Here is a 23030-nt window from a genome sequence, read left to right on the forward strand (position 1 = left end):
TTTGAATTCTGCATCCTGAAAGAATGTACATTGATTTTGATCTCTGTGTCTCTCCTTCTATCCTAGCTCTGTGAAACCTGCCTAGCCCCCTTCTTGTGGTTCCCCAGTAGAAGGTAACTTAGACGTGTGGCAAGCTTTCAGCTTCGCTGGCCCCACTTCAGGTGAACGTGCTTGGTTGGGCATTTGTCCACTTGGGAATGGGTGACTTGGGGGACTGTAATAGCAATTATTATTAAGGATATCTTTTCTTCCATTCTGTCTCTAATTATATTAGAAACCTTTCATAATTAAAGTATGCTTCCCTTGCCTTTGTGTGGCAGATGGCAGGACCCCTTTTAGAGTGTGTACCCCTTAATAGTTTGGGGTTCCTGGCTACTCCTCAGCCACATGCTAACAGTTCCCCAACATAAGGTACCCAAGACCTGTGTCAAGCTTTTGGGCTTCAGTGGCTCCACTTCTGGCCACCACTGTTTGACTGGGTGTTTGCCCGCAGAGATATAGGTAATTTAGGGGGCTCTTATGGGAAACTATTATTAGGAATATCCTTTCTTCTCTTCCCTCTCTATGTACAATAATTCTACTAAAGATCTTTCAAACTAAGAACCTGCTTCCTTTGCCTTTGGGAGGCAGATGGTTGGATACATTTTTGTGTGGGGTCCCTTAACAGTTTGAGGTCTCTGAGTGCCCCTTGGTTATTTATGTGTGCCAACAAGGGCAGTCGCACATCAGTGTTGGGTCCTTTAGGACCTTGGTATAAGTGCTCCAAGGCTGTCCCCTGCTGGACTTGCTGGAAGTGAGTGGAGGTGGGACTGTGAATACAGCTGGGAGGACAGGACCTCCCAGGAAGAAGCTTCTGCATGCAGGACTGCTGCTGAACCAGAGGTCAGTCTAAGCAGAGGTGTGGCAAGTCTATTCAAGTGTCACAGGGGAGGTGCATGGGATGTCAAGCAGTGGAACTCTGGTCTGAGGGGTGCAGTTTCAAAGTGCAGAGAAGAGCACTGGGCAGAACCTGGGTAGTTCCAGACAATCTGATCAAAGTTCAGGGAAGAATAAGAGCAGTGTCTGGATGCTGACAAAGGCCTAGCAGGATCCAGCTGGGGAAGAAATCCTTTCAAGGCTGAGCCAGGCTGGAAGAGGGCTGAGCTGCTTCCAGGACACCAGAGTAAAGGTAAGTGTGCAGAGAAAACCTGGGGACCAAGAGAAGAGCTGAGGATTGGCTGGGTCCCCACCCCCATTCTGAAATTGGGGGCTATAGAGAGAGCACTGCATAAATGCTCGGGGCACTGCATCAGGCTGCCCTTAACTCTACTTGGGGCATGCATCTGCTTCCATAGACCACAGAGGCACCATGGAACCATATTTTACTGAAGTAGGAGGGAGGAACCTCGGGGGGCTCTGTGAGAAGAGCTGAGAGGGGCACGGGGCTGAGTACCTTAGGGTCAAGTCCACACCTCAGTTATGCCCTCTGTCCCATATCACCAGCCTCTTTTTCCTATTGGCATTTTCCTCAGTCTATAAAAATGCTCAAATTTCTTGCTTCTTAAAAAAAGTCCCCTCTCAAAACCCTTCATTCTTTCCTATTGACTGCCCTATCCTGCTTCCCCCTCATAGCCAAGAAACTTGGGGTTGTCTATATTTATTAATAATTTCTCACTCCTAGTGTTGTCTCCAACCTGAATGCCCCCAGGTCCCTCCGCTCTGCTGAGGCTCTGTCCTGGAGCGGAGGGAGACACAGACATAGAAACTAAAAGCTGGGCCTCCCTGGTGGCGCAAGGAGTTAAGCACCGCACTAGGAAGCAATCCACAACCTCTGCAGCACAAGTTTGATCCCCGGCCAGGGAGAAACCCACAAGGCACACAGTAGACCTCTCCTGTCTCGCCCGCCCCTCCCTTCAGCAGTGTATTTCAGTCTGTTCCCCACTCTGTCTCTGGTGAATCCTCTCACCCCCCCTGCACCTCTGGCCTGTACCCCAGTTCTAGAATGCATAAATTAAAAAAAAAAAACAAAACTAAAAGCTGAGGGGGTCAGCACAAGCAGCCTAAGAGACAGGTGAGTGAGAGTGTTTTCTGGTCCTTAAGGTATTTGAGAGATTTGAAGGGGTACAGAGGAATGGGGCACAGTGCTGAAGAATCATTTTAAAAGAAGTTTTTGATTAGAAGTGGATTTGCTAAGCTTGGTTTCATGCTTCCCTGCACCCTCCCCCGATGCTGACTGTTCTAGCGACCCGTCTCCTTGTGCCTCCTCCATGGCCTCCTCCCGCGCCCACTGCTTGTTCAGAGGACACCCCATCTGTCTGCGTTCCTTGATGATGGCTATTTCAGAATCTTTTCTTCAGTCTTCAGTCTCAGCTTTGGCAGGGAAGGAGAGGGCTGCAATGTGAAGGGTGTGTAAATTGAGGCCCCTTCTCTCATGCACGGTCAAAGCAAAGTCTGAACCCTGGCATTGATACACGGGCCACATGGGAGAACCTGCAGCCTTCTTTAATTCAGGGGAGCTTTTATTCCTAAAGATTGCAGCTTTCTGACATGCTCTTCCCCAAGGGGTCTGGGGCTTGAAATCCAGGCTAATTAGCCTTTGTCAGCAGATTATGGGCACAGGCATTTTCATTTAAATGCCAGGTGAACCAATCTGCCTTCTTTACGTGGCCTTGGACCCAGAACAGAATCTGGCTGGCTGTCAGCACAGAAAAAAGGAGGAAATAGGAGCAACGTGTGTGCCTGCACATGTAGTCACACGCGCACACGCACTCGCATGCACACTCACCCACGCACATGTGCGCGTGCATCTGGGTATGAGGGCTAGATGGTTAACATCTAAATACCATAGTTGTGAATGCACTATATCTCCCACAATAGCATCTTTCAGAAGGTAGTAAGTGAATGGTACATTCTGTCATATTTGTAGAATTCGTGTATCTTGGCATACATTGCTTCCTCTCGCCCTTGCCTTGTTAGCTGGCACTCACCCCAAATACCTGTCCCTTCTCTACCATTCTCAGCAGACCTCAGGGCTGTCCGGTCAACACAGAGGCCTGGTTATGATGCCAAATGCCTCCCCTCCCAGACAGCTCATAAACACCCCAGGGATATTCTTCTCCGCCTGTCCCCTGGACTTCTGCCCTCCCTCATCAGGCCCGAGCATAGCATATCTCGACCACCACAGTGGCCTCCGCCTCTAGCCTAAATCCTTGCCCCTGCACAACCAGACGGTCCCTGTGAATCTTTTAAAACTTAAATTTGAACATGCTGCAGCTCTTCTGAAAATCCTTTTAAAGCTCTCTTACTACCCCAGGCAGGAGTTCAAATCCCTGTTATGGCTTAACAAGCCTTTCCCTCCCTTTCTGGCTGCACTGCTGCCCCCCACATACCCTGTGCTTCTGTGCTTCAGTCACTCTGAACTCCTTGGTGTCCCAGGCACCTGCCCTCTTCTTTTCTACCTTTTTGCCTTTGAACCCCTCGGCCTTTCTTCTAGAAATCCTTTTTTTTTTTTCTCTTTGCTCAGCAAGATGATTTCAACTCAGTTCAAGAGCTTGCCAAGTGGATCAGCATGTGTCTCTGTCTCCACCCTTCCCTATCGGTTTAGCTCTTCCCTGCTGGGTCCCCATCAGGTCTCCCGAGATGTGCCCATATTGGTATTCGTGAATTTTTTTGAATTAAAATAGTCAGTGAATGAATGATACCTTAAATCTCCTCTCCTAGAAGCAGGGATATTTTCTCACCCTCCTTCTCTCTCTTAGTCCTGAAAGCAGGAACTAAATCTCTGTGGAAAAGGCACCCTCTCCCTGCACAGATGGAGAGACATCCTTATGGCCAGAGACAGGGACACGCAGTTGTGTGAACAAGCTCTGCTGGCCTCACTCAATTCCTTGCCCAAACTAGAACTTATAAGAACATCTTTGTCGTCTGTTCTTCACAGCTTTATTGCTTCTTTGCCTAAAGGATCTATAAACTGGTATTTCAGTCATTCCCTGGGTCCCCTGTCTTACGGACCTCTGTACAGACAAAGCCAAATTTGTTTTCTTGTTTGCTTATCTCGCTCGTGGCAACTTATCACCGGATCAGCCAAAGGAATCAAAGGTGGTGAAGGGAGAGTCCCCCAAATTTTCTTTACACATCCCATACCAATTTTGAAAATATTGCTCATACAATTTACTGTTGGACACCCCTCTCCCCAGACCCCCTGAAGGCTGAAGCCATGTCCTCAGCACTGATAATCGTTCCCCCGCATCAGCAGAGGTGAGGAGCCCACGGGAGCCAGTCACTCCAGGGACACGCATCCAACCAGGATCGCCTCCTCCTTCCTTCTGGGCCTTTACACAACATTTTTCTTCAATTATAAACACACAGTTGGTGTCTCTAGGCTGTTTAAGCAATGTAAGGCTAAGCACGGCTCCAAACCAGAAGGTTAAATATTTGTGATAAAAACAATCTATTTGTGTTCATGCAAATGAGGCGATGCAATCAGGCATGTGGCAGCCTATGCAGAGGAACTAAAACCCAGGGTGGTGTTGTTTCCTGACAAATAAATAGGTGAAGAGCTTAGCGTTCTGGTCTTTCGTAGAAGCAGCATTCTGATGACCCTAAATTGGGTGAGTTGGTTGTGATTCCACATTTTCCTCTTATTACTCCTACGCTGCATCAAAATGACACTGGCCTTTCTAAAAGCGCACAGTCTACACTTCGGTGTTTTTCATCCCTGTGGATGATGACCCATTATTGGGTTTGTGAAATCAATTTAATGGTTGTGATCAGTATTCTTTTTTAAAAGAAATAAAAAAAATTCAGAATTTTGGTGTATTCTTCCATGAAACTTTTGTTTCAGTTTCATATCAGTGTGTGGCATGATACACATGCATTCCTTACTGTAAATGAGAGCAAGATCATTTGAGACGCACAGCTCCATCCCATGTATACTCAGGACATTGCTAAAACCCTGTGCAACACCTTATGTTTGTGACATCCAAGCCTCTGTGAAGATTTGGAAATTCTAAAAGCCAGGGAAATGACAAACCTGGAATCTCCCCGGAAAAGTTATTCCTATTTGAGCACAGTGATAATATTATCAAACATCATAGACTGAGAATCTGGAGTTATATTTTCCTACTTGTTCAACCTATTGAGCACCTTTCACTGCCAGATACTATGCTCCTTACTTTCAAATATTGTATAATTTAATTATTACAACAGGTATTTAAACCCATATAGCAATAGCCACACTTTATGGAGGAGGAAACTGATCCTCAGGGAAGTTGGGTAATTTGCTCAGGGAAGTCACTCCATCAGGCAGAGTGGACTCAGCTGTCCTCCCATTAGACAAGGTAACAGCACAAGTGGGCTGGCCTCCAGGAAGTTGAACTGGCCATGATTTTCTCTCTGATTCACTGATTTTGCGCTCCTCAGTTTTTATATGTTTCAGCCACAGTAGCTCTTACATTTATCTATTTTACATATTCAGTTCCCAGACTAGATTTGCTTTCAAGAAAATAAAAAACATCACACTGCAGACCACTGTGTTAATTAACTAAAGTCTTTAGGTGCCTGCTTGAATTTACTAAAACAAATTTCAATTTGTACACATAGAAACAGATGAACAGCAGATTACAAGTGATCTAGAATCATTCAGGCCCACCATGGTCCTGCTGCTTGGGGGTCAGACCCACAAGTTATAATGCAGTCCAAACACAAATCCATGTCAACCCCACTGAACATTTCCTGGAGATATGAAGTGATCTTGTTTCCCGATAGCAAAATTGACTCCAAATCTCTACACATATGCAATTAAATCTGCTTAAATGTCTTTTGTCTCCCGGCCCTCTTCCCCAACACCACCAAATTCCTTTCCCTGTGATTAGGTAGGTGCTGCTTTTCCACTTTTCTCTCCCAAACTTATTCTTACCTCAGCTTCTTCATCTGCATGGAGGGCCTCTTTATATGATCTCTCAACCTACCCCACACACATATTCTGCAGATATGTCCCACTCAGCAACACGGGGCCTTAAAAGCCGATGCCACTGAAGTATAGGTCTTCCCCAGATGTGTTACTTTGGTATGTGGATTATTTTGAACTAAGGTCAGTTGAGGTCTTGTAGGTTCATGAGAAACTTGTACCACTCCATTAACTACCTAGAAGAATGAAAATTGGGGGGATTGCCCAGAATTAGGATGTTCTCAGAAATAACTTTTCTATCAGAGAAAGCTACCTCTTTGGCAGCTACAACTCTATCTAGGTACAGAGTATGGGGTCTTCATCATGAGTCTCCTTCCTCTCACGAAGCCTCAGGCTCCTATCCCATTCCTCAGTTTGGGGTCTATGTACCCTTACTTTGCCCTATTTGCTTTAGAATCTATATTCATATTCATATAGGTTCTCCATACATATGTAACTAAATTTGTTCTTTCCTCCTACTAATCTGATGTTAATTTGATTGATTGAGGGCTGGAGAGAGAAGTGTTCTCTCCAGCCTGATACCACATAATGTTCTGTAAGCCTGGAGGCGTGGTGATGGTGGAGGGGTCCAGGCTTGAACTTCTTAGCCCTTCTGGAGTGAGGAATGCCTGAGTCTGCCCCAGATCTGTTTCTTTTTTTCATAGCTCCTGTCCCTCATCATTCCCTGGTTATAAAGTCCCCTTTCTGGCCTTTCCAGTTGACTCACTAATAAAGAGTTACAGCAGTTTCTGTCCGCAACTGCTCAGGGCCCTCATGAAGTTCAGAGACCATCCTCCTCACCACGACACAGGCTCAGGGCTCCATCTCCAGGGCTGCTGCTATTATTAATTCTGTCCCTCGTTCTTGCTACTGAGCAAGTCCACAGCTTGCGCTGCCAGGTATTCAAACACAATCTGTAAAGAGAGTGAAGAAAGCTACATCTGTGCTGGGGGCTTTAGAGAATTATTGGCTTGAGTCAGTAAGAGAGACATCTTCTGGGCTGTGAGTAGTCCTCAAAGACTCCCATGTGATTCAAAAGTCCTTTTCTTCTCTATTATTCTCTTTCTTGCTTTCAAGCATCTTCTCTGGCCACAGCAGCTGGAGCTGACAGCTATTTCCCTGTAACAAGGCACAGGTTTCTCAAGGCCTCTGCTCTTAACTCTGTCGTGACCACTCGTGTGAGAGCAGCAGCAGGACTTGAGGTGGAGCAGGTGAGGCGCCAGTGTGGCGGCTTAGACTCTGCTCAATTCCGCATGACTGAGGGGCTATCCCCATTTTCCTGGTTATCCGGAGAGGGTGGCATTTCCCTGAGTTACTGTTTCTTTCTCTATGAGGACCTTATTCCTTCCATAAGATATAGCCACAGGTAAGCCTGGAACTTTGGTTCTATACTTGAAGAGCAATGCAAGTGTTACATTATTTTTATGCAGGTGGATAAAAGCCATTAGCACTAATCCTCAGAGTGGACATTCTCTACCTTTAAGGAACACAAAAGTTAAAATGCAAGTGAAAGATCAGTTTCTGCCACCCCCAACTACTCACTGATGAATAGAATGTTGGCATCACCCTCTGGTTCCCTTTGATGTCTCCCTGCGGCTGCCCCGCCTGTGGGTTCTCATGCAGTCTTTCATAGCTATGGTTGAAAACTCACTCCTGGAGTTTATGTCAAAGTAAGTCAAACTCCCACACCCTTCACCTCCACCAGGTTGACCCAGCTTGTCAAGATGGGTTCCTGCTTGGATCCCTTCTCAGTCCTAAAAGTTTGCTATGAAGAACTCTTCCATCACTCTTGCTAACGCCAGAAGCTCACACTGATCCCTGCCTGGCTCCGGTTTCTTTGGCAGAGGCTGGCTCTGCACTCTCTGGACTGCATAGAGGGACCTCTCTCTTCCTCTGTGTGGACCGATGGGAACACCACATGCTCGCCTCAATATGTTGGTTATGGACGTGGTGGAAGCTCTACCATGGGGTCAGTGTTTCCATGTACACCTTCTCACAAGCAGATGTTGCCTATTCCAATTCCACTCTGCTCCACAGTGGGACCCTGACTCGAAGTGAACTGGAGGGAGAATGCAAACAAGCCCAAAGAAGGCAGTCTGTTTGGGTCCACATCTCTGTGTCCCTTTCAGAGACTTCACTAAACATTAATAATGGTAAGAAAATCCAGAATGTATACACTGTTTAATTTTAGTCACTGCATCCTTTTGGGTGCCATTTACTTTCTTGATTGCTTTTACTGTTTTCTCCAGTAAACTTTCAGGTTTGGACACCTACTATGAGGGGGAACCAAAACTCTACTATCCCAAAATACGTCTTCAGCAAAAATTGATTTCATGGGAGGGGTTCTGAGGGTTGAATGGAGGTTGCATTTGAAAAACATATTTACATGTAAGCTTAGGTAAGGGTGGGTACCAGGAAGACCTCCTCTTTACAGTGAAGAAGCCAGAAGTTAATCTAGATGTGTTTTATTTACTGTGCCTTCCTTGGTAAACTCCCTAACTGAATTTTCCCCTTTCTCCTCGCTCCGCCTATGTCCCCCCAACATCCTTCTGACTTAGCTAAGCTATTTAAGATGCGCAAGTTACTCAGTGGTGATGAGTTTCTCCCATGTATACAAGGAGATATGTTTGTTATTATTCAATTTTTCTTTGACTCTTTCTCTTATCAATCTATATGATGCTTGTTTGATTACTTGCCAGCATAGAAGAACCCAGAAGGATACACTTGACAAAATCAATATATATAATGCTTAAGTATCACTATATTGACACTATCAATATATATGATTTTTTTTAAGATTTATTTATTTATTTATACAAGCACTGGGTACAGTCAGAAGCGCGGGAGGGTGAGAGAATTCACCAGAGCCAGAGCGGGGAGCAGAGCAGGCAGAAGGACCGAAGTACACTGCTGAGGGGAGCAGCAGGCGGCAGGAGAGGTCTGCGCGCCATGTGGGACCCTCCTCTGGTGGCCGGGGAGCAGCCAGGGATCAAACCAGTGCTGCAGAGGCTGCGGGCAGCTTCGCAACCCAGCACTCAACCGCTGCGCCACCGGGGAGGCCCTCAATATATATGATTTTTAAGTATACTCCATACAGATCCTCAGCTATGTAGAAGAAAATACCATACCTCTGTTTTCCTGCTCCTGATTCATATCTTACTTTTCTTTTGACAATCTGAGTATAACTTTCAATGGTATCATCTATACCTAAAAGTTAAGCTAGCATTATGTAAGCCTCAGTAATTTGTAAAGTTCCCTTTCTTTTATAGAAAAGCTCCTTTGCTTATTTTTAAGTATTCTGATGGTCGGTGTCATCACATTTTATGTTCTGAACTTTAAAATGGGGCAAAACATGTATTTACACCACTACTGATCACAGACTTTCATTTCATAATTAAGCGTTTTATAAACAAAATAAACATAAGATCAAAAGATGTTAGAGTTGTTAAAATGCTGTTATACAAAGAGTGTAGATTTTCATTTTCATTCTAAACAAATGAACTGCAATACATGGTAGGAGAAATTGATATTCACACCTGAGGGACCCAGGGGGTCATCCTAAGATGGAAAGGTTGTGGGTCCTTCAAGTCCATGCCAAATTTGAATTTCCTTTGTGTATCTATAAATAAGATACAAATGCAAAAGGAAAGTGATTTTCCCCTAAGTTTATGCAGTACTTGTGTGTCATTCATTAAGAGCAGGGAGTCTCACCTTTGATCATGATTGTTTCAACACATGAGTTAATTAACCAAGCAACAATAATGTGTTTAATTACAAAAAATATTTGAATGTCTACCATCAACACATACTTTGTTTGGTTTTGGACAAAACATAGTGAGTAAGACAGAAGAGTTGATCTTACGGCAGTTTGGGGAGTAGTTCTCTGCACTCCCAGGGAACTAGTTGGGATAAGAGTGGATATTCACCTATGTCCTAGATAAGATGTATTCTGTTTCAAGTATCCAAAATCCTACCTCATATTGCTTACAAAGCAAAGGAATTTATATGCTTACATATTCATGAAGACCACAGGTAGACTATGTTCAGGAGAGGCTTGATCCAGCAGCCTGATCAGATCACTGTGGGCTTAGATTGTTTTTATCTCTATTTTTCTAGCCTAGGGGCTGTCATCACCCTAAAGGCCTCAATTTTTAGCTTCTTTAGAGGTCCACAAAGGTCTCAGCTACTCACAGGTTATATGCTTCTTTGTTTACATCCGACAGCAAAGAGAGCATCTTTATTCAAGCATTTATACCAATACTCTATAATACCATGTGACTCAATTAGCATATGCAGTGCAAATCCCTTCAGTTATGATGGGATGAATGGAGGTTACCCAAAAATATGCTACCCTTTGGCATATTGATTATTTTAAGTTAAAGCTACTTGAGAAACAGCTGGTATAAAGAACAATGACCCTCTATTGTGTCCTTGAAAGCAGAAGATAAGTCTCCTATGTCAAAAGTATCCTTCTTATACCTTCTTAGTCCTCACCAGAGATAAGGAATTCAGGGGACATAAGATTATAACAACAAACTGCTATTTCTTGACTGACTTACTACCCCAAGCCTAAATTTCTTTGTCTTGTCAATTTCTCACAATTTATTGTTTCTTTGTCTAAAAGGTATGAAAACTGCCTGCTTTGGTCACTTCTTTGAGCATCTATATTTGGGTTTTCTACAAGTACAAAATTAAATTGTGTTTTTTTTTCTCCAGTTAATCTGTCTTTTATTATAAGGGGTGTCTCAGTCAAGAATCTAGAAGGGTAGAGGAAAACTTACTTTTCCTCCCTTCCAGTTTGTTTGACTGGTTTAGTCTGGCAGTAGATTATTACTCCATCATTGGAACAATGGATGGAGACAAGTGCCCTAGAATCCCCCATCAGAAACTAGGGCCATCAACAAGGGGCTTTGATGTTGGGGAGACACTGCTTCTGCGGCAGCTGCAGATCTGGGCACGGTCCTTGTCAGCAAGCCTTTTCTTTGTTTTAGGGGCATGAGAACTAAAGCCTCAGACACAGCTAACTGTCTATGGAACACATTCTACATTAATTTGATTTTACTATTGTCTTCATTAACCTAACTTCACTATTTTGGAGGCTTGCCAAGAGAGATAAAAGTTGCAAATAACATGATTGCTCATCACAGAGACTTCTCATAAGACCATCAGTAAGTTATACCCCTAAATTCTTTGAATTCTGGTCTCATAAATCCTCACATTACTGTGTTACCTAAACTATTATATCATGTCCTTTACCTAATACTAACCAGGTTTCCCCATCCCCTGTCTTGTCTCTCTTGCTATATATACACATAAAGACCCAACTTAAGCCATACTTCAAAATCTCCCCTTGCTCTTTCTGTTCTATTAATATTACTGTTATAGGACAGGGCCCTCGTGGGTAAAAGTCCATCCATATGGGATCGGCCCAGAGCAAGGCCCCAAAGCCTGCCACAAGTCTAAAGCATCTTCCAGTGGGGACCCACAGAAAAGGGTCAGAAACAACCAGACAAGCCCAGAAGGAAAAGAGCAAACTCAACATCAAGATAAAAGCTGCCATTGTCACCTCCCCATGGGTTTCACCCACATCTGTGTCACCCAGTCCACGACCAAAAGACAAGCGCAGTTTCTTCACGTATCTCCTGGCTCCATCCTGCTTCCTTCCTCAGTCTCTTCTGCAGCTTCTCTTCTTCCTGCTCAGCTCCACCCTCCCTTGGGTGGGGCAGGGAACCTCCCCCTTTCCTGGGGACCACCCTGTTACATTACCAGGAAAGCAGTAAACTCAGCTTGTCTTATCAAGTTGTCCTGGTGATAAGTAGGAGACAGCATTCAACAGGGGCATCTCCTGACTCGTTTCCAGGAGCAATGGAAGTCCTTCTTGAAAGTCCTCTACCAAGATGCGCCACCTTACCCCAGGAAGTATTCTCCTCTCAATAGTTATCATAAGGAGGTAGATCCTTTCAGAGGCTTGCAGAAACCATTTTAGTTCATTACATCTATAGGGGAAAGACTTGATCCTTTGTGCCACTGTGTGAGTAGTCACCTTTGAATGTCTTTCCTGGAGATGGAGATTGTGAAGGTTCAAGTCTATTGTTAACCACATTCTTATTTAATTACTATTCAAGTATATAGCAGGAATACTCCAAGGCTGTGACTGCTGGGGCAAGGTCATTTATGAATGAGAGGAGAGTCAAGATGCAGTTGACTTTCTGTTTGGGCAGAAATGTTATTTTCCAATACAATGTTATTACCTTTTATATCACCAGTGATTACCTTAATGCTTCCTTCAGAAGACTCACTGGTTTTGTATCCCAGCTTAAGATGAGAAAATGCATAGCTTTCTTTCCTTCTTTTTCCTTTTCTTTATTAAGAAAATTCAATATAAGAAAGAAGACTTGCTTGGGAAATACTGAATGCTCTTGATCGTGTCTGCTAAAACTTTTGACAAGCTGGAAATATAATGCCCTATTATGACTAGCCATGCTTATTTGTGCTAACTGCATTCTGGTCACTTACATCAATTGGTACAGATTCTAACAGGTTTGTTAATGTTTTTCAGATCCTAAATTTAAAGCACATTTTTATGTTCCTGGCAATCAGTTTTTCTTCAGTGGCCTTGCAGGAGTTTATGGGTACTGCTGTAGGGAAGGAAAAATGTTTTTCCTTCTACTCTTTTTGGCTTGGGCCCAGGGACAGAGATTTTCAATACTCCCTGTGATAAAGGACAGAATGGCAGGAGAAAAAAATTAATTTCACATGTGGAGAGGCCTCAAAGACATGAGACCAAAGGAAAAGCTGGAAAATTGAAGCTTATATGCCATCCTGGGCTAAGAAATGGGTAGGGGTCTGGGGTTCAAGGGGAGGCAAAGGGTAATTCACAGGACACTAAGAAGAGCAGATGTTTGGTAAGTAGATGTTTGCTCTGCCACACAGATGGGTCATTCAGATAAAAATTCATCTCTGGTAATGTTGTTTTTCTTGGCCAGGAAATTCTTCTAAATTCATTTAGATAGTTAAGGAAGGGGTACAGGTTTTTTTATTTTGGTTTTTTTCTTAAATATGCTGCATCTTAAATGCCTTCAGCTCAAAACAATCTACATGTCAAAGTGGCACATTTTGGGATAGCCTATCTGTTCTTCCTTATTGGTATGCTAAATCCCACCAGTAAAAATGGTTTGTTTTTTGAGAGAGAGAAAAAAAAAAAGCTCAATTATTAGTTCTCCCTTTTGTCTAAAAAATACTTTCCCACTATTTTTCTCATTTTTATCTTCACATGTAGGTGGAACAGATCATTATATAACTTTTATAAAACTGCTGCTGAAATGTTTGCCTGGTGAGAAAAGTCAATGTGTGGACTAATGTCCTTGTCCCCTCCTGATCAGGCCTCATTCAGGTTCAGCAGTGTGTCGTCCACCACAGGGCTCTCGGCAGCATTCCTGCTTCCTCGCTCACTCACGAAGGAAGATAAGGAAGTGCTCTATAACCTCGTCCTTCTGACTTACTAAGATGGCTCAGTTACAGTCCTGAGCATTTCTCAACTCTGATCAAAATACAAAGCCATTATTGTCTGATGACATTTCACATGGGAAGTAAGGGGGGAAATAACCTCTTTACATATCCTTCTTCTAGAAGGAGAAAAGGTAATCAAAGCTTGTACTTAATAAGGGTCATTAAATAGCCCACTGCAAATGCATTGGAAGTAACTTTTACACCTAATACCTAACTGACTTCTACTTTGGATTCCATCGAATGGGAAGTTGTGGTACTTCAGAACTAAAGGGATCCAACTGCTTCCATTATAGACACCATTCATTAATTTTTTTCATTCCCTCACCAAATACTAGCCCATTACCTATGTAACAGGGACAGTGTTTTCATTTTCGGTAAGTAGAGTTGCTCCATTCAATGAATCAGTGCCATCTATTACTTCAAGCCAAGGACTAGCAATATAAGGTCAATGATCATCTAGGTCTTCATGAAACAAGAGTCTCTTAAAGTCAAGAGTCATCAAGAGAAAAGAGAAGCATCAAAATTCCAAATGTCCCCTTTACATAGTGAGAAGGATCTGAGGAAAAGGCACAGGGCGTGAAGAGCCATGCTATGATGGAAAGGAGCTTCCCATCAGTCGGGAAGAGAAGTAGAGAGCCTTTGGCAAAAGGAATAAGTAAAGGGGAGAAGTGGCTTTGATGTGACGTGCTAGTTTTACCCCTCAGGTTTGAAACTCAGAGTTTCTGATGGATTGAGGAGAAGCTGAAGGCATGCATGGCCCTTGTGCCAACATGAGACTAGAGAACAATGTAGAAATGGCCATGTAACTCTGTGGGCATAAAGAGGATGCCTGTAATGTCACCAAGCCTCCTGCAATTCCCACGTGTCCTGGAATGGCCACTGGATGTGGAAAGGATGTGACAATGTTGACTGGCAGGTCTTCAGAGGGTTCCAGCAAGTGAGGAAGTGACCCTGTGCCAAGGGCTGCAAAGAAGACTTCCGAGGTCAGGCATTCAATGGCAGCTACCAGACCTCAGAGAGCCAAGGACACTCAAGAGTTGACATGGGGCCAGGTCGACTGCCTGACCCAGCAGCAGTCAGTGACCATGACGTCTGATGATCAGAGACAAGCAAGACAGCACATCTGTCAAATTTTCATCACATAGACCACCCCCGCCATAAGGGCCTCTGTGTTCCCCTATACCTAGACATCAGCTTGGGAAGGAGGAAGGAGAGAAGAGAGCTCGAGAAAGAAGGGACATAGTTCCAGTGAAGAATTGGTTCAAGTTTATTCCCCCAACTTCCTGTTCCTTAACTGGGTGGTATCCATTTTAGATAAAAAGAAATTTATACTTTCTTGCGCTATTTTAATATACTTTATGTTTCTTATTCTCTCTATCCTGAGCAAACATTTTATCCTCTGAGTCACTGAGATAACATGCTGGACTGGTATGGGGGAGACGCTGTGACAGCACGTGACCCTCCACTTACTGACTACTCATTTTCATTGCACCCCCAACATACACACCCAGTCCCAGTGCTACACCTTCAGAGTGCAAAGTTTGTGATCATCAGCCTCACTTCACCTCCAACTGATGGGGACTGGAGTTCATGGTGCTTTCAAAGGCCTGCAATCTGGGGTGCCTAAGGGCACCTCACATTCCTCCTGCTTGCAGCATTTCCTAGAACTTTCAACCTCTCCCCATTCCAGAGAACCATTCCTGTCTCCTAAATCCATTGTGAATAACAATTTGCCCACATTGCTACAGCCTCTGACTTCCTCACTTCAAAGTCCTCCCTTGTGTTTCCTTGAGTCAATTTCTCTATCCTGCCAGGATCCCTGCCTCTCAGGAAGTCTGATCTCCTGCACTGGGCCACTTTCCAGGAAACCTGATCAACAAACTGGACCAGCTGTGGAGCTAACCCAACTTGGGCAACCAGATATTTTCTCCTGGGAAGACCCTAGGCAGGTTCTGCTGGGCACTTGATGGGTAATATCTAGAACTGCTTTAAAGAGCTTGATAGCAAACTCCCACTTGAATCTGGGTTACTGATACTTGCTTTTGTTTCTAACCTTGTACCCTGAAAGAGGCTGAGGGTGGAAGATAAGGGTCCTGGTCATGGCAGTGTGTACTGTGCACACCTGGCCCCTAGTATCACTAGGATTATAAGACAGTAAGTTGCATGAATTCTGGGCTCACTGAGGTGGTCCCAGCAGACCACCAGACTAGTCCAGCTCAGAGCCCTGTTAGCCTTATGTACATATATGTATGAAAGGCTGAACTTGGAGAGAGGAAGACATCCACACCTGAGCACCCCTTGAGGCAGACATTGGGGTTTAGTATCTCTGTCTGTCACAAATGCTGCTGATCTTCACTGTATATTCTGATTGGATCCTCCGGCTTCTCTCTCTTTTAGAAAAGGAAAATATGATTTAACCTAATGGCATCTGAATCTGGTCTTCCCACTAAACCAAGTTTACAAGCAGTTTACATGCAGCACCATACTGGGAGGCAATGAAGATATGGAATTATTTCTACTATTCTCCTGGGACTCAGGATGTTGGTCAGCTCCACATGGAGGGGCAGGAGGCAAATGCATTGAGAAAACCAGGCCGATAGCTTCTTTTGCAGATATGGAGGACAGGGCTGTGGAGAGGGAGTAGCCAGGTCTCTGTCACCTCCTGAGGTTCTGTGGCGAGGATGCTCCTGTCTCCAAGTCTCAGGCAGCCTGCTCTGTGTGTGTGTGTGCACAGCTTCCCAAGTCTGTGACATCACTGAGAGTCAAAGGAGCAGTACTGGCTGACCTTTGAGTGTGCAGTGAAGCAATACAGAATCTCTGAGAGAGAAATGGATTTTTTTAATTCATTGGCTTTGAAGACTCCATCTGCCACCTGCCCCGGCAAGGTCAGAGTATGTTGGATGCAGCCCCAAGCAGGCTGCCGGATCTCTCCCTAGCTCAGATTTCAGTGCTCACCTGGGTCCTCAGCCCCAATATGTGAAGAGCTTCAGTCAGGCCAGCCCCCCTTCCTATTAAAGACTCAGTACTCGATATTTTCTCTTTTCCATTTCTTTGTCTCTTTCATTCAGGCACACATGTTTATGCACACACACACACATCTGGACTCAATTACTGTTTTGTTTTAAAGCAGATGTTGAAAAGGTTCTTAGGGAGTATGCCAGCAACTTATCTTTAAGATCAAGGAAGAAAGGGAAAGGAAGTGAACTTAAAATACATGTATCTATGTCCAGATGAGTCAAAAACAACCCCTTTTCCCCAGTGAAGGTGTGGGTCTCCAGGGTGTGGGGGATGGGGAATTTCCAGTATTTCCTTTTATCCTCCATGGCAACATTATAAATGATATTTCTTTGTGTGACAGAATGAGGACACTTAGCAGTCTCTATGAACATGGATAGTAACGATTGTAACTGAGACCTTGGCTGAACATTTAATGCGTGCCAGCCGTGCAGCTTCACCTGTATTAGTCTGTCTAATCCTTCAGCCACCCTGTGAAAGAGGCACTATTATGGCCACTTAAAGATGAGAAAAACCAAGATTCCAAAAGGAAAAAGTAAACAGCTTTGAATGTCAATCAAGATTGGAATCTACATGCAGCCAGTTCTAAAGTGGGTGCTTCTACCCGCCCTGCCTAAGGCCTCTTCTGACCTCACAGCTGCTAGCAAAGCAGCACTGACTCCTCTGATACTGGTTTTCACCTCATCTGATACCACTGTGCCCAGTTCTACTAGCTACCTGTTTATTTTATTTAAAAAATTTTTAATATATTTTTACATAATTTTTCATTTTTGCACAATGTATGCATTTTCATCTTGGTTCTATTCCTCATACAATTCCCACCCCCCTTATTTTAACCCTAATCCTTCCTTCCCTCCCCACCCCCGCCCCCACAGTCTGTCTCTGGTTTATAGTTGCTTGTTGATTTTGATTTTTACTTTATTATAATTAGTCTTTTTCCTGGTCCCTTATTTATGTTTTCTCTCATGCAATTTGCAGCAACATGGATAGAGCTGGAAGGGATCATGCTCAATGAAATAAGCCAGAAAGAAAAAGAAAAAAACCAGATGGTCTCACTCATAGTTACCTGTTTAAAAGGGAAAATACCACTTTCTTTCTCAGGATGGAGCACAAGTCCTCGGGGACTTCCAAGAGACAGGAAGGACTAAAGGGCAGGGAAGCCTCCCTTGATTTACCTTTGATATAAGGGGTGCAGGCATTTCATTCCTTAGTTCTGCCACAATATGTGAGAAATGACCATTGTATTAGCCAAAGTACTTCTCACTGCTGTAACAAATGGCTCCCAAGTTCCAGTGGTTAAACCCTACAAACATTTATTTCTCACTTACATAATGGTCAAACACAGATTTGCAAAAAGCCAAGCATTCAGGGCTTAAGCAATAGCTCCTAGATAACCGAAGTCACATGGCACTTTTTACACTTTCTGTGTGTGACGTGCATGAGCTGCCACTTGGGGTTCATCAGTCATTGAGAAAGATCTGCTCTGCTAGTACACCAAGTCAGGGTCATGTCTAGCTCCATACTGCACCCCCAGTCCTTACTCCTTTTGATACAGAGCAATCTCAGTGAAAAGGGGAGGAGCGCTTCAGAGCACTGAATGGGCACCATTTTCCCCACCCTACTTACATGCCACCACCTTGGATTACAAGTCCCAGCATGCCATGAACTGGACTTCCTGAGTTGGGGGTAACTGGGAAGGAGCAAGGTGGACATATAAAGGGAGGCAGAACAGAGAAGGGGGGACATATGGGAGGAGACACACAGAGGAGAGATACTAGAGACACTTGGAAAGATACTGAGAGAGACACGTGGGTGAGAGACTTGTGGGGAGTGTGTTACTGGTCCTTGGTATATTTTGAATTTTGAGTCTCTCCTTCTGTTTCGGTTCTCTAGGAACTGCCTAACTCCTTTCTTGTGGTTCCTTGCTAGAGGGTACTTCAAACTTGTGGCAAGCTTTTGGGCCTAAGTAGCCCTGCTTTGGGTAGAGTCTATTAATTCCACTGGGCATCTGCCCACAAGGGGGTGAGCAATTTGGGGAGTTTTACTGGGTAATTCTTTGGAATCCTTGCTATTCTTGCTATCGCTCTGCACATCAATTCCATTAAAAATCTTTCACATGAAGAGACTGCTTATTTTGTTTTTGTGCATGTGGATAACTGGACCCCTTTTAGATTGTGTGCCTCTTAATAGTTGGTCCCCCTGAATATCCCTCAGTTGTGTGCTAATACTTCCCCATCTTCTGGATCCTAAGAAGCATTAGTTTTGACACTGCAGATTACAAATAAGATTTGAATGTAGGTGGTTGGAAGCAGTGACTTATAAGGGTTGCAAAATATCTACTAAAACTGTTCTAACTGCCACAGCTAGTGACAGGTTCAGACAATTTAATGAGCCCACGGATGGATTCCTTTGAGAGCTCCACCGAGAGCTGGAGTGGGGTGTAGTTCAGTCAGCCTCAGTCCCCAGCTTCTTCTCAACTGGTTCATAGAGTCTATGGGTCTCCCTTAGGGATTAATTTTGAGTCCAGTGGGGGAAAAAAAAAGAATTGTAGTTTCCATGGCCCAGGGACAGAGATGTCCTTTAGGGACTTGCAAATTCAGAGGCCCTAGGCTCTCGTTGAATGCAACTGGAGGCCCTGAAACAGAATCAGTTCATAAAGCCAGCTCTGCTCTTCTTCCTGCACCATCTCCAACAAAGGAAGACAGTCTCTTTGTCCCCAGGCCCAGGTGTGGGGTCGCCCTGCCTCTCCACAGCTGCCTGCGTGTTTACTTTAACCAGACCCACTCAACTGTCACTGGCAACAGAACCCCATGGGGCGAGGCACTGATCTTGGCTTCTCAGGATGGCTTTGCAGGGGACAGAGCTGCCTCCATTGGGAGGGTAGGAGGAAAGTTCTCTGCCTTGAAGCCAAGTTCCTGTGTCCCGGCTCCCAGTGCTCAGTCCTCTTCACTTACCAAGAGCAGGACGGGAATGCTGCAAGGACAATCTCATCTAAGCACCACAAACCCCTCCCTCCTTTGTGTCCCAGTAGCACTTGACATGGATGCTAGTGCTATGCTTTCACGCTTAATGGCTGCCATCTTCCATCTTTCTTATGTTCTGTGCATTCTTCAAAGGAAAGGATAGTTTTTAATTTACATCTATATTTTCTGTACAGAATATGGCATTTGACTCTTAGAAATGTGCTTAGTGAATGCAATTTCTTTTTGAGAGAATGAGTTAATAAACTGATAAGGGAGTGAGTTATAGAGCAAAGATGACTATGACAAGTCAACAATGAGCAGTGAGTGAATGGGTGAAGGTATGAGAAGTAGCATGAAGGCCCGTTGCCTCCAGGAATCCACGCTCTTCCCTTTTGGTTTTGAGTTGGGCATGTTTCCACCCAATAAAAAGAATACATTTCCCACACATGTCTGTGTGACTAAGTTCTGTGATAAGTTAAATGGAAGTAGCCAGAAAAAACCCTTTCAAAAACAATGTGGATGCTTTTGTCTCTTGTCTCCTCTCTCCTGTCTCTGGCCTGGCACATACGTGACACTTGGTACTTGGTAGCATATTGTACAATGAGGCAGCCTCAGAAAAATAAATGAAAGCCACAGGGGTCAGCGAAGCAGAAAAAGAGAAGTCTAGAACTCTATTGGTCACAGAGTCACTAGAACACTCTAGACTGTCTTCCTCTAGACCCTTTTTATGTAGGGGGAAATTAGTTTCCCTTTTGTTATAGGAAACATCTGAGACGTCGGCAGCACGAAACAGGGTGAGGACAATGGTGCTCATTCCGAGGCCACAGCGATGCTTCTACCTCTTTTAGGGACACATCCTATAACCATTTCACTTATTGTTTGTGTTTTAGTGATTTTTAAAAATTTTTTAACATATGGTTGGATCTGCTACTAATCAGCTTGCCCAGAATCACAGGTCACCACTAGAACCTGGATCTGGGCCTCCTGGATCCCAGTCTTGAGTTCTTTGTGACACCAGGCACATGTCCTGTGGCGGCTGAAACTGCCACTCACCCACATATTGCAGGTGCTCCCCAAGTGTCAACTCAAAGCCCCAACACAAAAGTAGAGAATCCTGATCTCTTAAAAAGATAATGGAAGTGAGGGCTGATTCCTGATTAACGTTTAAAGCCTACTGCATTGGGGGAAGCACAGATTCAAATTCAGATTAAATACTATTCCTGATGGTCCCCCAGGGAATATAGTGAAGGGAAACTGCCCAAGACCACAGATCCTGGTACACTCACATTTTTGGTGGCTCCTGCATTTTAACAACAAAGCATTTATCTTTTCTCAAAATAGAGCATGTGGGAGACAGACGGGTCTTACCTCCACCAGCGAGTGCCAATGCGCAATGGGCTTCCGAGGGTACGACAGCATTTCACTCCAGTGGTCTCTGCCCAGCCTCTCAGCCTCGTTGCCGACTTGACAGACACCGATGATCTCGTTGTGACCTACACTGTGAAAATGGCCCACAAAAGTTTTTTCTTAAAATTTTGGTACATAAGGGCAACAGCTGGTCAAGTATACTGATAGAGGAATTAGGGAGGGGGTGGTTTTCTTCATTTCTTAATTTAAATCTCTATACCAAGCGCACTAGTGAAAGGATGTGTGATGCATTCTACTGGGTGTGAAAGAGGAAGAGCAGCGTCTGCGCCTCACACATCATGGTCGTGTCTTTCCTAACGCTGGCATGGGTTAGTGTGTGCCTAAGAACCCTATTTTCAAAGAACTCCCTGGTGCTAGCTCTGGTTCTGGAACGAGGCTGACCTCCGGGTCTCCAAATTCATGGAACAAAAAGGGGCCCAGTTGAAAGGCATTTCTGGCAATATGGCTGCTCAAATTCCTGCAGCAGGAAACCAGGCTGATAAGAGACTCCCTTTCTGGCAGCTTCCAAAGGCAACAGAGCACGTGAGGGCTCGTAGGACTTTTCCCGTCCCCTTTCTTTGGAGACCATGTTTTCTTATGCTTGTCCCTCCTTCCCAAGCCCAGCGATATTTTTTTGACCAAACTTGATTTCCTTTTTTTTTAAGATTTATTTATTTATTTATAAAGCACTGGGTACAGTCAGAAGCTCAGGGTGAGAGAATTCACCAGAGCCAGAGTGGGGAGCAGAACAGGCAGAATGACGAAGTACACTGCTGAGGGGAGCAGCGGGCAGCAGGAGAGGTCTGCGTCCATGTGGGACCCTCACCCAGTGGCCAGGGATTGAACCGGCGCTGCAGAGGCTGCAGGCAGCTTCGCAACCCAGCGCTCAACCACTGCGCCACTGGGGAGGCCCCAAACTTGATTTTCTTACTGGCCAGAAACATAACTCCTTTTACTTTAGGGCCAATATTTCTGAAACATTCCCCGGGTCTGTCCATATTTTTCCTCTCTTAGCCATTTTGGATCAGAAGTTCTTTGCATAACTAGAATGATATATTTCATTGTTTAACTCTTTGGAACCCAAACTCACAGAATTTCTCTTTGTTTTTTTGTTTTTCCCCAGCAAAGATGAGTGCTTTTCTCCTGATGGTGTGCACAGAGGAAGGGAGAGACAAGGCTGGGGAAGTAGTGTGAAAGATATTTGAGTCTATGCTCATTAAAATCAGTCTCATGCAGAAACCCCATGAATTCTGCCATGGATTTTTCCAGGCCAGATTCATGAGTTTACTGAGAATTAAATTGAAGCAGTGCTCACATAATCAGATTTGTTGATGCGGGAAACTTGGCAAGAGCTGAAAAATGCTAGCTTACCCATCCACGGTTGGTGGGCTCGTCCCCTACTGTGTCCTGACCCTGTGGGTGTTGTGTGCCATCCAGAGGAGACAGGATGAGGTCTGCTGCCCAGGTGGGCTGGTGCGCCAGGGGCAGCTGCACCAGCCCACAGGCTCCCTGGGTGGAAGATGTTTATGCTTCACCTGGGCATGTGCTGGGAAGTGAGCTCAGAGCACCGTGGCTGCCTTACTGACATCTCAGAGGTAGGCAGGAAAATTTTGAGCTACAAATAATATTTGTAAGATTATCTTAGAAGTCAGAATGATTTTTTTTTTTTTTATAATTGTGCCCAGACCACGTGGGAGGTTTCCAATTAAAAAGAGACTTTGCATTTCGGTCTAATGACTGGTTTAACATGTATAATTCCCTGTTGGTACTTCCTTTGCATATTAAAATGACTGTTTTTCAAATCTGTCCTTTAAATACACAATTGGCTACAATGCAGGCTATAAATATCTCTTCTGTGCTGTATTAATTAGAAAGTCGAGCATCTTATACATTTTAATGTACCCTGTCATCCATACTGATTCTAGCATTTTCAAGAGAACATTTCTGTGTTTGCTTTCAGACTTAAGTGGATGGAAATGATCTGTATTAAACACATTGGGGAGAAGAAAAAAAAAGAACAAAATTATGTATTTAGAAATGTTGACGGTCTGGCTAAAGTAACTATTCTGCTGTTTTGATTGGAATCTTCCCCAGGAAGGCAGGAAGGACTGCCTGAGAGATTAAGACTCACAGGGCTGCAGTTCTCCAAGCTGAGATTCTAGGGTGTGTGCAGGGATGAAGAGGAGAAGAGGTGTGGAGGGGGAAGGAGA

The 23030-nt window shown here is 44.4% G+C and overlaps 1 protein-coding gene across 1 annotated transcript in view; it reads right to left on the reverse strand.

Annotated features, from left to right (window-relative positions):
- The window catches only part of SYT9 (synaptotagmin 9), a gene marked incomplete at both ends in the record, with an annotated part of 167346 nt that overhangs the window by 1008 nt on the left and 143308 nt on the right, over positions 1–23030 (reverse strand). The window contains one exon of the mRNA XM_084241272.1: positions 20782–20911. Within this exon, the coding sequence (XP_084097398.1) occupies positions 20782–20911 (130 nt within the window). The remainder of the gene's footprint in view (positions 1–20781; positions 20912–23030) is intronic.

Source organism: Talpa europaea, assembly GCF_964194135.1.
Source record: "Talpa europaea genome assembly, chromosome: 1".
In the NCBI taxonomy this organism is placed as follows: domain Eukaryota; kingdom Metazoa; phylum Chordata; class Mammalia; order Eulipotyphla; family Talpidae; genus Talpa; species Talpa europaea.